The sequence below is a fragment of the Akebia trifoliata genome, chromosome 1 (assembly GCF_017979445.1).
Source record: "Akebia trifoliata isolate Shusen 1 chromosome 1, ASM1797944v1, whole genome shotgun sequence".
In the NCBI taxonomy this organism is placed as follows: domain Eukaryota; kingdom Viridiplantae; phylum Streptophyta; class Magnoliopsida; order Ranunculales; family Lardizabalaceae; genus Akebia; species Akebia trifoliata.
In genome coordinates this window covers 32,606,123-32,622,746 of record NC_141375.1, presented here as the reverse complement: position 1 = coordinate 32,622,746, position 16,624 = coordinate 32,606,123, and the positions used below count along the sequence as shown (strand labels likewise).

The 16,624-nt window shown below is 34.4% G+C and overlaps 1 protein-coding gene across 1 annotated transcript; it reads left to right on the top strand.

The window, feature by feature from the left end:
• The first annotated feature begins 9,779 nt into the window (after nucleotides 1-9,779).
• Nucleotides 9,780-14,433, top strand: LOC147411854 (receptor-like protein kinase BRI1-like 3). Its single transcript, XM_086453183.1, has 2 exons — nucleotides 9,780-10,040; nucleotides 10,114-14,433. The coding sequence occupies exon 2, from the start codon at nucleotides 10,354-10,356 to the stop codon at nucleotides 13,990-13,992; it is 3,639 nt and encodes a 1,212-aa protein (XP_086309309.1). The 5' UTR covers nucleotides 9,780-10,040; nucleotides 10,114-10,353; the 3' UTR covers nucleotides 13,993-14,433.
• The last annotated feature ends 2,191 nt before the right edge of the window (nucleotides 14,434-16,624 follow it).

Sequence of the window (16,624 nt, the reverse complement as noted above, 5' to 3'; positions counted from 1 at the left end):
ACATCAACATCTCTCTCTCTTCCACAAATAAGTATTATGTACACATCATCTTTCTGGAAAAAAAGAAGAAGAGAGAGGTAAAAAGCAATCCTCCATTGACCAGGCAATGCACCATTAGCAGTCAAGATCACTGGACAATCATGTCCTAGTGTCATATCCACACTCCACACCCAAGTCTCTCAATTTGGTACCAGTCTCTTTCTCTTTCCTTAAGTCAAGGTAAAAGATTTTTGTTTGAAAATCTGTTCCTTCTCCCACTTTCATTAATTTTCCACCTCCTTACCTTGAGTTTAGTCTCAAACATCTAAATCAATCATTTTGAATTTGCCCCAATACCCACAAATGATTTAATTAGTGGAATTTATTCAAGTTGTTAGTCTTAATTAAAACAAAGTTTGGGCTATTTTGGTAAATATTCTCTTACTAATTAATAACCTTAAACACCTGTTTTCTTTGAAATATCATGGCGATTCTTTAGGTTTACCAAATATATTAGGGTGGGTGCGTTTAAATTTGTAATAACTTTGAATGTGTACATAAATAATAATTTTATGACTAACCCCCAGATAATCAAGTATATATATGGCATTATTTCTCAATTGGAAAAATAAAAAGATGATGAAGAAGAGAAAATGATCTAATTTGAGACGAATTTGAAAATAATCTCCTTTTAATTACCTTAATTCTACCCACACTCAAGGAACTCACCTTCCTCTTTTATTTATGAGAATCACCTATTCTTACTATTCTACCTTCATAAAAAGACATGATTCAAATAATGCATCCTAAGTTGCACTACTCTCATACTCATACTCATACACAATTAGGCACATATTAGTTGCCTAATTGGAGAGTTTTACTTTGGAAAATGCTGAAATGACAGAAAGTATTTACTGCGATTCTCACAAGTCTGACGTGGGATGTGTTTCCTCGCGATACAGTTATGTATGCATGTCCACGTCGGATTTGTGAGAATCACAGTAAATCCTGTGTCACCCCAGCACGACTCTTTTACTTTTGTTTTCATTGGTCAACAAACACATCCCACTATGTTACATAGATTGGATTCTCAAATTTGGAAACCCCATTAAAACACCTAGAACAAGAAAAACTTTTCTGGCCGAACTATTGATGAAGGTCAGATTATGAATGGTATATATCTCCTAGTTTCTTTGTGTCTGGACTCATGGACTGCTAGTGCATCTGTCACTCGATCAATTTTCTTCTCCTAAGATACAAGTGATGACTAGTCTGGAGTTTGGTTCGCATATTCCTTAGTTAATGCTCAATCATTCAAGCTGACGAGGTCTTAACAAGTAGCATGGAATCAGATTCTATAACAATAATGTTCTTGTTCTTTCTAAGAGGGGAGTTAGGCCCCGCCCTCCGTGATAAGGTTTTCAAGGCTTAGCACTGTAGAGGGCTCGATTCCTGTTAGAGCAAGACATGCCAAATATTGCTCCTTATCCATAATCTAATTAACCTACTATTCTACCAACAAATCTAAATCTATTTAGGTATAAATGCATGCCATCTTTGCCAATCTGTTTGAGCAAAACGTAAATAACCAGTCGACTGAGTGTCATAGACGTGTGTCTGTAATTGAACCCAATATGCAAATCACATGTCATTTGTCACAAGTCTTATGTCCCAATTCGTATATTTGGCCATAGACAATCGTCCCACATTTGATCTACGTCCCTAGCTCAGTTGCATTTTTACTTGACCACATCTATAACTTTGGCTGCAACTATTAATGTCTTCTCATACCCTTTCTTGGTCTTTTTAATTACTCTAGTCCGTCTAGAGCTAGAGTGGATGTCAGAATGTTTGTATTCTCTATATCCAATTTGAGAGAGAGAGAGTGAGAGATTGAATATTTTGAAATTTTTTGGAAGAGTCGTGTTGGAATGACTTTGAAATTCACACTTTGCTGATGTGGAGGTGTGCGCAGAATCAAAGATGCTCTTCACGATGTATCTCAATGAAATGAACTTCAAAGTCACTCCAACATTTTCCTTTTTGGAATATCTCAAGATAATTTTGAATGTATTGAAATATATATTTCAGTCGAGACCATTTCAACTTTAATTTTCTCCTAGCCGGAATATTAGATTTTAAACCTTGGGTAATCCTTACATTTTTCTACTGTAGTACAAATCATCAACATTGTTAAAGTTATTATTTGATAAGCACAACACTGATTTTACTTCATAAAAGTAGGAATAATTGTTACTATTCTATTCCTCTTTGGTGGTCCTTTGGTTTGTAGTTCTTCTAAGTTAAAAGCATAAAAAAATAAATAAAGATAAATAATAACTTTTAAAACAAGAAAGCTTATATAGAGAGGAGAAAAACCTTGATACCCATTTCGAGGGTTGTTGGTTGGATCTATGAAGAGAAGTCTTTCTTTTTTCATAGGAGAGATAAAAAGGGAACCATTGCCCTAAAACTCATTTACTTTGATGAAGTCTGGCTCAAACATTCATGGCTTAAGTTTGTTTACTTTGATGAAATTGTCCTTTGAGGAACCAACATTCATGTGTACTTCAAAACACCATTGTCACCCGTTAACATTAAAAAACATATTAAGTCATAAAGCATGTGTTACTATGCATGCATGTCTATGTCATGTACATGTCAAATGGACGATCCCATATCTTACTCTTATTAATAAAAAAACAAGAGAGAGATTCTTGGGAGAGGATGAGACCCATACATGGCACACAAATCATGTTCATCAAAGAAATGATCTAGTTTGCAATACGATTTTTTGTTGAATATAATTTGCCATATAGTGAACTCGTACTCTAATCAATTTGTGAATCCAACCATTTTGATTCGCTGAAATTTTTTCATTGGATTCGGGAATCTAAATAATGAATTATCTTTGCCTACCCTCTATGAATCAACTCCATTCTAGAGTGACAAATCACAAATAATCAAATTCAAACATGGTGCATTGACGAACTAAGTAATTACATGGGTTCAACCTACAACATAATAAATTCCATTTTATGGGTTGAGATGGTGTAGAATTATATTATATTCAGTGCTAATGAGAGAAAATAATCATAAAATATATAGTTAATAAGAACAACATTTTTATGTATGTTGGGTCACCGAATGCTAATATTGACAGATGGAGGCGGTACCATATACGAGGGTTTTAGGTTTTAAATTTCAATTATATATATAGAGAGAGTGGTCAATGAGTTGAATTGGATATTAATTATAATATATAAGGTTGATTCATGCATCTGCACGTACTGGATACCAGTTAGGATGTAACTGTGCCCCATTGTTTAGGTCACGAGTTGCGTCCCCGGACACACTTCTCATTTATTATAGGTTATTTAATATCAAATGAATAGAAATGAAGAACAAGTTCATCAATTAATTTATTTTATATATAATTAAAAAAAACAATGAAGAAAAAAAAACATTTCATTTGACATGTTTAGAATGAATTTTAGGTAAGTAAAAAAAATTAAAATTTCTAATAATTTTTTTTTTATGGAGTGAGTGGTGAATACAAAATTAAGTGAAAAATTCTATACAAATTAACATGAACTATTTATATGGATTGTCTTTTTTATTGTGTAAATTTGCTACACTAATAATGGGTAATATTGTTATCTTTCGCTAGGGTGAAGTGTGCAAAAATCGCAATAGTAAAGATAACACACTCGTACAAAACACAATGATTTATGCAATTCAAAAGTGTGCCTACTTTCACGAAACATAATAAGAATAATTATTATTTTTCTCTTTTAAATTTTACAGTCTTAGAGATCTCTATTTAATTATCGAGAGTTACCAAAAACAAGTAAAACTCTCCAAAACAAAAATATTCAAAAAATAGAAAATCCCTAAAGAAAATATTATACGATTATCTTTTGCATACTCCTTAAAAAATTCAGAACAAGGGTTTTGTCCCCTTCACCCCCACAGTTCTTCGTAGCGCAATATAATATAAAATATTTACACAACATGGAGAATGTAATATTATGAATTTAGGGTCGGGGATTAATTCTAAGGTGAGAATAATAGATCTAAAATCAAAACGTCACGCAAGACGCCCTCCCCCACCACCAACATCTCGAGTCTCAAGTGGATAGATTTTATACCTAACATCAACTCGCCCATATTGACAAGTTCAAAAATCAGAGCATGTGTGCGAAAGAGATTATTATCCAAAAATCATCAAAGAGACACTGCTTGACAACTATCAAGACATGTTTGAAATTACTCCCCCAAAAAAAGACATGTTTGAAATTAATTGCAAAGAATGAGATCACCCAACATGGATATGAGAAAAATAAAGAGATCTCATTAGAGATTGTATGAATTAGTATTACGAGACTTGACGCGTCAAAACCCATGAACATAAGAGAGGGTGATATAATCAAGAAATTAATCAATATAAAATTTATAAATTTATATTTAATACATGAAAAATAAATATAAATCTTCATATTTTATAACTTCAATTAACACCACAGAGCAATAATTCAATTTCATCCCTTTTTAAATTCTGATTTTTACCAACAAAGCTGAGATTGTACAATTTATATTTGATGTGACCACCTTAATTAGCCTAGATTTGAAGGGTCAAGTGTTTATAATTATTTTAATAATTCTGTAAATTACCTGGTGGGACCCTGAAACCAGCACTGTCAGTGTCCTCTTAGCTGTTTCACAAGTATCGCCCGACACGCTTCTGATTTGGTCTTTCGGTTGCTCGACTGTCACGAGTCTTCTCCTAATACAGTAAATTACAGAAAAAAAAAAAATTACGAGTCGTGCTTCACACATTGGTCTGCAGAGAACCATTGATGCTTCTCAATCGTATCTCGATGAAATGCATCTATCGTTCTATAAAAATCCACGTCATCAATGTGTGAAACGATGTCACATTTAATGTTACTTTAACATTTTAAAAAATATATATATAAATGGTAATAAGAGTAAGACAGAGATGTAACATGAGCGTGACAAATTAGTTATGAATCTTCAATGATAAGTGCACTCGTGCAATAAAGGGCCCTACTTTCGTACTATATTATATTAATTATCACCCAATCTCATACGTACACATCCAAAATAATAATAATTTGACGCTCAACACACCAACTTTTACTTATAACACACTAATCTATATGTTATAAATTTTAAAGATGAATCTCCAAATCATGTTCTAAATAAGTCAAAATTTTGATTTTAGTACAGTACTACTCATTTTAATTCTCAAAATATGTATACAGTACATTGTTTACTTCTTACACGTCTATAAAATCATAAGTTCATCACTTTTAATATTTATGAATTCGTAGATGCATAAAACTAAACAATGTACCATGTGCATGTTTCGTAAATAAAATGAACAATGTACCGAAATCATAATTAGAATAAAAGTCGTGTTTTAAGTAAAAGATGGTGTGCTAATAGAATCTCTCAAATAAAATCTACACAATTGAAGATCGATTTATTGCTTTATTGGTCTTTCATTAAGAAGAATATAGAAGCAATTTTCTAGAAGATCTTGTTTTCAAAATTGGATTTGGTTGTAATTTTATTTTGTTACTTTCATAGGTTTGTTTCCACTACTAATGTTTTGTCCCGTCTTTCATCCTTAATTGAGTGGTCTTTTATAATAATTAGAATTCTCAAATGCCCTATAATCACGGATTCTAAGCACTATAATTAAAATTACGGTTAGAAATAGTTTCTAAATATGAATTTATTTATTCATAAAATATGAATTTATTCTCAATTAGTCAATCAAATACAGTAATCTATATATATTATATCAGTCTCATAGACCCATAATGAAATAAAGATTTGTTAATATCTATCTCATAATTCATAAACAAAGCCAGATGAGAGGAAGGTTTATTTTTTACATATTTTAGTATGCAAATTTTATGTCTCAATCAATGAGACAGTTTCTTCCATTATGACATATTGTGGTTGGGGTTATCAGATTAGAGTTGTGGGGGCATTAACTTTTTTTTAAAATTAAATTCATGCTTTTGGATCTGTGTTTCAATGTAAAAGAAAATGAAATAGAGATGAAAATATAAGGAAGAAGAAGAAGAATCTAAGTTCTTAATTTCAAATTAAGGCATACAAATGTAAAATCTTAATACATAGTTTAGAAAACAATCTACATAATAAAACACAATGATAAGTCTAACTCTCTTTGTCTCAAGATTTATACTCATAAATAACTTATCTCAATAACAGATTTTACCTTTTGTCTTCATACTCTTTCCAAAATTACTCCTAGCTTCATTCTCTTTCTTCTTCTCTCATTTTTCAAAATTACCCCTCCAACTATAGCAGAAATGTAGATACTCCATTACGTAAATGACAACCTAAGGAAGTTGAGATTTGGACATAATATTATATTAGATATAATTTTTCATCATGATAGGGTTTCATTCTTCATCTAAGTTGAAAAATAGTTAGAAATGAAGGTAAATTTCTTTTTATTTGTAATATGTTTTAGTCATTTTCTATAATAAAACCATTTGTCTAGTTATATTATGGGTGTAAATGGGTACATAAGAACTAAAACTTAGAAAAATCAACAATTTTGATTCCTATAAGAATCGAATCGGGGCCAACCCATTGACACTCCTAAGCTAAAATACAACATGAGTTGCGATGTATGCACCCAAGGGTGGAGGATTGAAACCCTCATCCCACACCTCAATGCATGCCACATAAGCCATAATCCATAGAGTTAGCGCTTAAAATATCTCCTTTTAAAACTTTGCTTGGATTACGACGTACGTGGTGTGTATTGAGGGTGGGAAGAGGTTTTCAATCCTCCACCCCGGGTGCATACGATCCCCCACTCATACATCATATAATATACCAATTAAAACATGCTAATGGATCTCGGACTAGACTAGAATTTTTTACTTGGCCCGACCTAAAATAAATGTTTTGAACTTTAAAAAATAAATGTGACAATTAAGTAAGTAATTGTGTATAAGAGAGGGGGAGTAGATGGTACTTTCGTAATATGTTGATGAAGGTCATAGAAGACGACGCACGGATGCGCTTGTGCCCGAAAAGCGAGGGGATCTACTGAATTCTGAAATGTGTAGTGAGTACACACACTTTATGATATTCGATGGGAACTCAAATGCCTCTAAAACGTTGATTTTCAGATGATGATTGCCTTTGTTTTCTAGCAAGAAATTTATTACGAAATTGAAGGAATCTAATTTGCACGAGTCTATTACGTTTGGGTTTTATGAGTCTTGAGAAAATTCCTCTCTCAATTTGATTTTAGGCTCTTGTTAAATTCAAACCATATCTCTAAACACGACTCCCAAGACTTCAACTCTCCGTCTTTTATGCAAAAGCACAAAATGGCAAAATTGATATTGTGTTCTTGCCATCTTATTCAAAAAATATCTCTACTATAGTTCTCATAAAATATTGGGATAATTACTTAATGATCATATTGTGGGGTTTCTTAATAACCCCCCCCCCCCCTACAAAAAATAAATAAATAAATAAAATTACAAAGCACATGGAGATATGAACTAGATGTCACAGAAGAGAGAACTGCCTGCTCTGATACCACGATAAGTTTGGGAGTCCAACTCAAAACCAATTGACAATGATTGGAAAGACCTAAGAGCTTATAAGGAGAGAGGCAAGACAATAGGTGTCTGATGTAGGACTATACTCATCAAAACCTCTGGATTGAATAATTTTAATTACATGGAACTAAGGAAGAAAAGCTAGTTACATTTAACCTCTTTTTTAAAAATTAAAGTAACTTAGGAAAATTATACTTCTAACTATCTATTCAAGGGTCTCTTTGATTTAATTTTGAGCACAAGACTAACAAAATCATACTTTTGGGGATAGAAGAGAAGGGTTGGATCTTTGGAATATAAGAAAATAGTAATTTTGTCCTTTTAAATATTCAAAAGAGCTGTAAATAATTTTGCTTAAATCTTTTAAGTTGAAATGTTACTTTTCAACTTTTGGTTAAGGTGAAGGGAGTGAACATTGGGATGAAACATTTTATTTGTTAGGTGGGAACATAGATTTATTCAAACTCTTTAGCTTTTAGTCTAGACTTGATGTGAGAGAAAACAAAAAAAAGAGTGAAAAAGTGAGGCAAAGTCCAAGTAATAGGAGAGGTTGTTGGGTTTGCCACTCCGCATGCGTCTACTTTACTCAATCAACCCTTTTTTTTCAACTTTTACGACTGAAATTGGGAGTAACGTTTAGAATAAGTTGAATCAAATATTAATGTAATTAAGAACAAAAAGAAGGCCTTTCTCTTAGTAATTAAGATCTGGTTCTATCATCAAGTTGGATTCTAAGTCCAAATTTGATGACCCTTAACCCAATCTTAAAGAGGCGGATTGTATCTTAAACCAACCCTAAGCGGCTAAGCCATATCGAGCCTAAGTTGGCAAAGCCAAAACCCAATCCAAACTGACTTGTATTGTTTTAAAGTTATTTTTTTTTTATTTTTATAAACAAAAAATAAATTCATCCATCTTTCAAATTTGTTTAGTTCATTTGATGTTACTTTTCAAATAGAGGTTCAATCTTTATTTTGGTTAAAAGCTATTATAAATGAGATTAAATTTATTATTTTATGATAAATTTTATTCATTTTTTAACTCAAAATTAATATCTAACTACATATAATACAATAGTGAGTGTGTTTGGATTAGATTCATTTGTTAGGCCATAATTTGATCAAATTTAATGGATTGAATTTTTTTAAAATCTGATTACCTTCTTGAAATCACAATCAAGGTCTAAAAACTTATCTTTTGGCATGTTAAGCAAATATAGAGAATTTAAAATAATTACTTCCATTTTTTGATGCATAAACTGAACATGAAATCACGATCTTAAAATTATTTTTGCAATGTGTCAAATCAACTAAACTATAGGTCTAAAACTAAATAATTACTTCTAGAAAGATGGATTTGTGTGAAATTTTTATTATTGGGAGATTATGGGTAGAATTGTATTAATAAAAAACCTACTCACTCGTAATTAATAAGGTATTAAGTCAACATTGCTTTATTTATTTATGATTTAACTTTCAAATTTTGATTTAATAAGTTAAATATTTAAAAATATTAATTTTTTTTTATTTAAATTTCATCATTAAATCATCAAGAAAAAGTAACTTGACTTATTGTCAAGGGGTAAGTCTAATTTTACAATTTGCAAGGGGATAGTTTAATATCATTAATTTTATAGGGGGTTATTTCTAAAAATCCTATTTAGTAAAATATTTTTAAGATTCAGATTATTTATTATTTTCTAGAGATTTGTGCAATAGAATAATGAGAATTATCCTAGAGATGACATTGGTGTAACACACACGCACAAGGGCAAGGAGGATACCAACACTCCTCAAAATGTGCAACATTGAAAATTCTATTAAAAAAAGCCCTAAATCCTATCCCACTCCTCACGTCGATGAAAATTTAATAAAGAGGACCATTGGAAAAAGAGAGACGAGCCAAAAATAAATAAATAAAAATAAAAGCAGAGTTAGAGAGAGGAGAGAGAATCAAATCCAAAGTTTGACTGGACTCGAAATTTAAGGAAATGGCGTCTCTCCTCCTTATTAAATAAGATCTTAGTGTTCCCCCACTTTTTATTTTTCCTCTTTTTGTTAGATTCATCAAATTTATTAATTTTTCGATTTTCTTTCCCTCTCTCTCTCTATATTTCTCTGTCTCTCTCTACAACTTGTCGGTATTATATTCTTTCTTTTTTTTGTTCTTTAGGGAGGTGTTTCTTTCGTCTCTCTCTCTCTCTCTCCATTTTTTCTTCCTCTCTACACTCCACAGTTGTTCAAAATTGTAAAAAATTGTAGCTGTCTTTCGTTTCTGATCCGTGATTTCAGGAATTTTTAAGAGACTCTCTGTTTAATTTTATCCAAAGTCCAAACCCAAACTTTCATTTCTTCTTTCTTATTTAGAAAAATCAAACTCAGCTTTGAAGGGAAGTTTTCAACTTTCAATTAAAAGGTTCGTTAAATTCTCTCTGATAATCTTCTGGCTCTATTTGATTTGTTTCTGACTACATTTTTAACAATTTCAGAGTCAAAATTCCTCTACTTGGAGAATCAGAGAAGACTTGTTGTGGACAGAGGAGAGAAGAGAGAAGAAGAAAAGAGAGAGCTTTCTTCTCCCTCTGTAATTTTTTTTTTTTTTTTTGAAAAAAATCTCATTTTTTTCATATCATGTGTTATTTCGATTCTGGGTTTACTTCAAAAAGATTGAAAATCACAAATTTCACAATTTTTCTTTCATTCGAACTCTCTGTTAAGTTCTAACAACCATGAAATTCCTCTACTTTCTTCTTCTTGTTTTTCTTCTTCGATTGAAAACTTCTCTGGTTTCGGCTGGAGGAGAATCTTCAGATTCAGTTGTGATTTTAATGGCTTTTAAGCGTTTTTCAGTCCAATCCGATCCCAATGGTAACTTGACGAGTTGGGATCCCAAATCCCCTTCCCCTTGTTCTTGGAGAGGAATAATCTGCTCTTCTGATGGAAGAATTACAGCTCTCGATCTCTCCAACTTCAATCTCAGCGGTCCTCTTCGAATCGATCTTCTCATGCCCTTACAACATCTCCAAAATCTCAATTTACGTGGCAATTACTTCTCTGTTCCTACTGATCTCTCACACTCCAAACTCTCTCCTTCTTCGTCCTGTAATTTGGAAACCCTTGATCTTTCCTCGAATAACTTATCGGACCCCATCTCACAAGTATTTCTGGGTTCTTGTGGTCGTCTCACTTCTCTCAATCTCTCCCGAAATTCGATTCCAGGTGGTAGTTTCAGTGTCGGACCTTCTCTCCAATACCTCGATCTTTCTCGCAATCTAATTTCGGATTATCACCTCTTTAATTACTCGCTCTCCAATTGTTTGAATCTGAATCTCCTCAACTTCTCAGATAACAAACTAATTGGAAAACTACCCTCTTTTAGCTTATCTTCTTGCAAGAATCTTGCAACTCTAGACCTCTCATACAATCTATTTTCTGGAGTAATTCCGCCTAATTTCATCATAGGAACATCAAAAGCAGAATCCCCTTTGTCGCTTAAGTTCGTCGACCTCTCTCACAACAACTTTTCTGGGAAATTCTCCTCCTTTCAAGTAGGGGATTGTGGCAATCTCACAGAGCTTGATCTGTCTCACAATGTCCTCTCCAGCGTAGAATTTCCTCCCATCCTGACCAATTGCCATCTCCTCGAGACACTCGACCTCTCACATAACTCACTTCAGAGCAAAATTCCTCCTGTTTTGGGGAGCTTGAAGAATTTAAAATATCTGTCTTTGGCGAAAAACCATTTATTTGGTGAGATTCCACCCGAATTGGGTCGGACTTGCGGAACTCTCACAGAGCTCGATCTGTCTGGAAATAGACTCAAGGGAAGCTTTCCTTTGACATTCGTTTCGTGTTCTTCTCTGAAGAGTCTCAATCTTGGTGACAATCTTCTCTCGGGTGATTTCCTAAGTACAGTAATCAGCACTCTTCCATCTGTAACAAACCTCTATGTTCCTTTCAACAACATAACCGGCTCTATACCTCAGTCCTTAACCAATTGCACTCAGCTTCAAGTCCTCGACCTCAGTTCTAATGAGTTTACGGGCAATGTCCCATCTTGGTTCTGCTCCTCGACCTCGTCTTCCTTGCAGAAAATACTCTTACCTGATAACTTTCTTTCGGGTTCGGTACCTTCGGAACTTGGAAACTGCAAGAACTTGAGGACTCTTGATCTTAGCTTCAACATGCTAAGCGGTTCTATTCCCTCACAAGTATGGGAACTTCCCAATCTTTCTGATTTGGTTATTTGGGCAAGCAATCTGACTGGTGAAATCCCCAAGAGTATCTGCGGGAATGGAGGAAATTTAGAGACTTTAATCCTCAATAACAATTTCATCACCGGAACCATCCCTGAGTCCCTCGCCAGCTGCACTAATCTGGTTTGGGTTTCTCTCTCCACTAACAAACTCACTGGAAAAATTCCTTCCGGGATTGGGAACCTCAAGAATCTCGCTGTTCTTCAACTTGGTAACAATTCGCTTACTGGAGAGATCCCATCGGAGCTCGGGAATTGCCAAAGTCTCATATGGCTTGATTTGAACAGTAATGTTCTATCAGGGTCTATTCCACCGGAACTCGCAAACCAAGCTGGTTTCATTACTCCTGGACCCATTTCAGGGAAGTTGTTTGCATTTGTGAGGAATGAGGGAGGTACGGCTTGTAGAGGAGCCGGGGGACTGGTTGAATATGAGGGGATTAGATCAGAGAGGTTGGCAGGTTTGCCCATGGTGCATTCTTGTCCATCAACAAGAGTTTACACTGGTAAGACGGTTTACTCGTTCACAAAAAACGGCAGTATGATTTATCTGGATCTCTCCTACAATTCTTTGTCTGGCACAATACCGGGTGACTTTGGGTCCATGCACGATTTGCAAGTGCTGAATTTGGGACATAACAATCTTACAGGAACCATCCCTGATAGCTTGGGAGGCCTAAAACAGCTTGGAGTTCTTGATCTTTCTCACAACGATCTCGAAGGATTCATTCCTGGGGCATTAGGAACAGATTCATTTCTCAGTGATCTTGATGTGTCGAATAACAATCTCACTGGTCCAATCCCTTCCACAGGCCAACTGACCACGTTCGCCCCGTCAAGATACGAAAACAATTCTGGGTTGTGTGGTGTTCCCTTGCCCCCTTGTGGGACTAGTACCAGAACCCATCCATCAAATTTTAAGTCACGAGGGAAGAGGCAGTCAATGGCTGTAGGAGTGATTATCGGAATATTGCTTGCTTTATTCTTCATTCTCGGACTTACGTTAGTTCTATACAGAATGAAGTCCCGACAGGGAGAGGATAAGGGAGACAAGTACATTGAAAGCCTTCCAACTTCGGGTAGTAGTAGTTGGAAACTCTCTGGTGCTCTTGAGCCTCCGAGCATTAATATTGCCACATTTGAGAAGCCTTTGAGGAAGCTGACCTTTGCCCATCTACTTGAAGCCACCAACGGTTTCAGCGCTGACAGTATGATTGGGTCCGGCGGATTTGGTGAGGTCTACAAAGCCCGGCTCAGTGATGGGTGTGTCGTAGCAATCAAGAAATTGATCCATGTGACAGGTCAGGGTGAGAGAGAATTCACTGCAGAAATGGAAACGATCGGGAAGATCAAGCACCGGAACCTTGTACCGTTATTAGGTTACTGCAAGATAGGAGAAGAGAGACTTCTTGTGTACGAGTATATGAAATGGGGAAGTTTAGAGACAGTTCTTCAAGATAGTACCAAAGGAGGGACTTCGAAACTTGACTGGCCTGCGAGAAAGAAGATTGCCATCGGTTCGGCTAGAGGACTTGCATTCCTTCACCACAGTTGCATACCTCATATAATCCATAGAGACATGAAGTCCAGCAATGTTCTTTTGGATGAAAATTTTGAGGCTCGGGTGTCAGATTTTGGCATGGCAAGATTGATGAATGCTCTCGACACTCATCTCAGTGTAAGCACCCTCGCGGGGACTCCAGGTTATGTTCCACCCGAATACTACCAGAGTTTTAGGTGTACAACGAAAGGGGACGTTTACAGCTATGGTGTCATATTGTTGGAGCTTCTCTCGGGCAAGAGACCAATCGATCCGTCGGTGTTTGGAGATGACAATAATCTTGTTGGGTGGGCAAAGCAGCTACAAAGAGAAAAGAGAATTAGTGAGATAGCCGATCCTGAGCTGATGAGACATGAATCTGACGAGGCTGAGATCTACCAATATCTTAAGATTGCTTTCGAGTGCTTGGACGACAGACCATTTCGACGTCCAACCATGATTCAAGTTATGGCAATGTTTAAAGAGCTTCAGATGGATTCGGAGAGTGATATCCTTGATGGGTTCTCTATAAAAGACACAGTTATTGAAGAATCACGAGAAAAAGAGCCTTAGTTCAAGGTTGTGTCGATACAGGGTGGAGCAGATTTGGTATAACTGTGATGTGAACCTTTTTAAAGTGTTTAGAGGAGGTTACAATTCCCGCATTTTGCTTACTTGTATATACCACAGAAAAAACTGATAAGGAAGTTGAGAGAATCTGTGTTTCAAAGGGAGTTCTAATTGAAGAAAAAAAAAAAAAAAAAACTAAGGAATGAATCTCTCGCATGGCTTCAGATATAAACCTCATCTCTCCTTCACAGTGTCTATTGTTATTGTTATTTACTTGGGGTTGTTTCTGTTGTATGAATCACAGTTTTGCTAACCTTTTTTGTCTCTCTTGTTGTTAATACTTGATAGAAACTTGGGAGAGGAGATACTCTGCCCTTGTATGATTTTGGAGACAGTACTAGTTGTAATTGTAATGGAAATTTAGATTTATTTGTTTGTTTTCTATTTGTGATTGTTCTAACTTTTAATTATTGAAAGCAAATGTTATATGATAATTAAAATTACTTTTATAATTTCCTCTCATGAAGTCCTTTACCCATTGTTAGCGTTGAAAATTTCATTTGTGGTCCAATCCTAATCCACAAAAGATGGATCAACTATTTGGTTGGCTCTGACGAGAGTTGGAAGCTTTCTTCAAAGCATCTGGATTATGATTCCAACTCCCTGTCGAAGCTGAAAGCTCGTTTTTAAGCACATAAGAAGTGATCCCCTCAAGGCTTTTAGTTCCACGAGAGGTCGAGGTCAAGTTCAAGGTCTTGTCACTCCATGGCACTTGTCTAAAAAACTTCAGAAATGTGGAATTGTGCTGATTTTGTAATTCAAACTGACAGAGTAATTCAAAAACTCACTAACGAGGAACGTAGATTTTTCCTTCAGGATACACAATTGCACATGTGTTTATAGGAATGATCAATTGTATATCCCGAAATAAAAAAAAAAATACTATCCTTACAAAGTACACGTCAATTGAGTTTGTGAGTCACTCTGTCAGGTTGAGTTACAAAATGATTACACAATGTGAAAGTATGGTATCAAGGAAAATAATAATCCATTCAATTCTATGCATTTTACAGTAGTAAATACACTTTGAAAATTGAATTTTGTATAAAAAATACCCTTAAAAAATTATTATTTTTTATCAAAATACCTTCAGATTCTGATTTTCAAAGTATATTTATTGCCCTTTAACCCATTCAACATAAGGAAGGAAGGAATGGTGATTTGCTCTTTTGTTAGCCAAGTCAATATGTTTGATGTGAGACAGTAGGGAGATATAATCCACTTTAGATGAACATCATAGAGAAAAAACTTAGCAACAAATTTGAAAGTGCAGATAACCCAATGAACATCATAAAGAAAAAAAATCTATATGTATTCTATAAAAAAAGAAATTGATTGAGAGAGAGAGAGACAAAGAAAAGTTTGGGTTTGGGCTGTCATATTAATTGATTAATTAAACAATATAGTAATGTGTGGCTTAAAATATATATAAGTTGGTGCAAAGCACATCGCTTACACATAGTTATGTAGAAGTAATCGACTAATCAATCGTGCCTCAATGTCCTAACAAATTAAAGTTGGACAGTTGTTTGGGTTTGAATTTTTAAAAAACGAAGCTTAGGTAGAAATCTTGGTACGTAGCAGGTGTGAGATGGGTTTGTTTTGCACGTGTGGGAAATGACATGTCATCATGTACGTGTACAAGGATGGATGGATTATCTTCTATCTACTTTTTTCAGTTTTTTATGGGTCAACAAAGACAATAAATTCCCACGTGCGAGTGATGACTTTTTTGCCCATTTCATACATCAATCCCATCATACCACGTATGTCAAATATGTATTTCTTAAGGTTCCTAAATTTATGGGTCTTTTAGTCTCTACTCGTGGATTTGGATTTGGATTTGGATTTTTGGATTTGATTTCCAACCGGACCGATCCACTAACTGGTGTTAATAAGATAGCCAATCCTTTTTGAATATTGAAATTTTCAAACAAATCCATTTTTTAAGATGAAAACTTAAGAAAATTATTATTAGTAAGAGTATTTTGTTTGTTGTTGAAAATTAAGAATGAATGGAGACAATGTATGAACATTCTCTTTAGTTAAAATACATTTATTATTATCAGTTTATTAATATTTAATTAGATTATTATTATTTTTTAAATAAGTTACAAATAAAATAAATCCATTAATTGATCATCATATTAAGGCGATCGAATTCTTATCGACCCGAAATGTTCATCCAACCTACAACCTACCCTCTTTAGAGTTGGGGTAGGACATCTAAGCCCGGCCTGAACCTACCCCCACTGACAACCCTGGTCGAAGGTGGTAGCTCTCTCTCTGTCTTTCAGATTTATTTATTAAAATTCATTTTTAGATTAAATTGATTTAAAATAAATATATATTAATTTTGAATCCATCAATCTTACGCTTTTGGGTTTGATTAAGATTAGTTTGATTTTTTATGTGCTTGCATGCAAAATATTGCTTTCGATGATGAACCAAATTAAAGAGAATATCCTAGAACCTTAGATGAAGATGTTAATTAGTTGAAAGATCCCATTCAACCACTGTAGTTCATGGCCCACTAATAAAGAAAAAGATAAAGCAAATACTTTATAGAAGATTA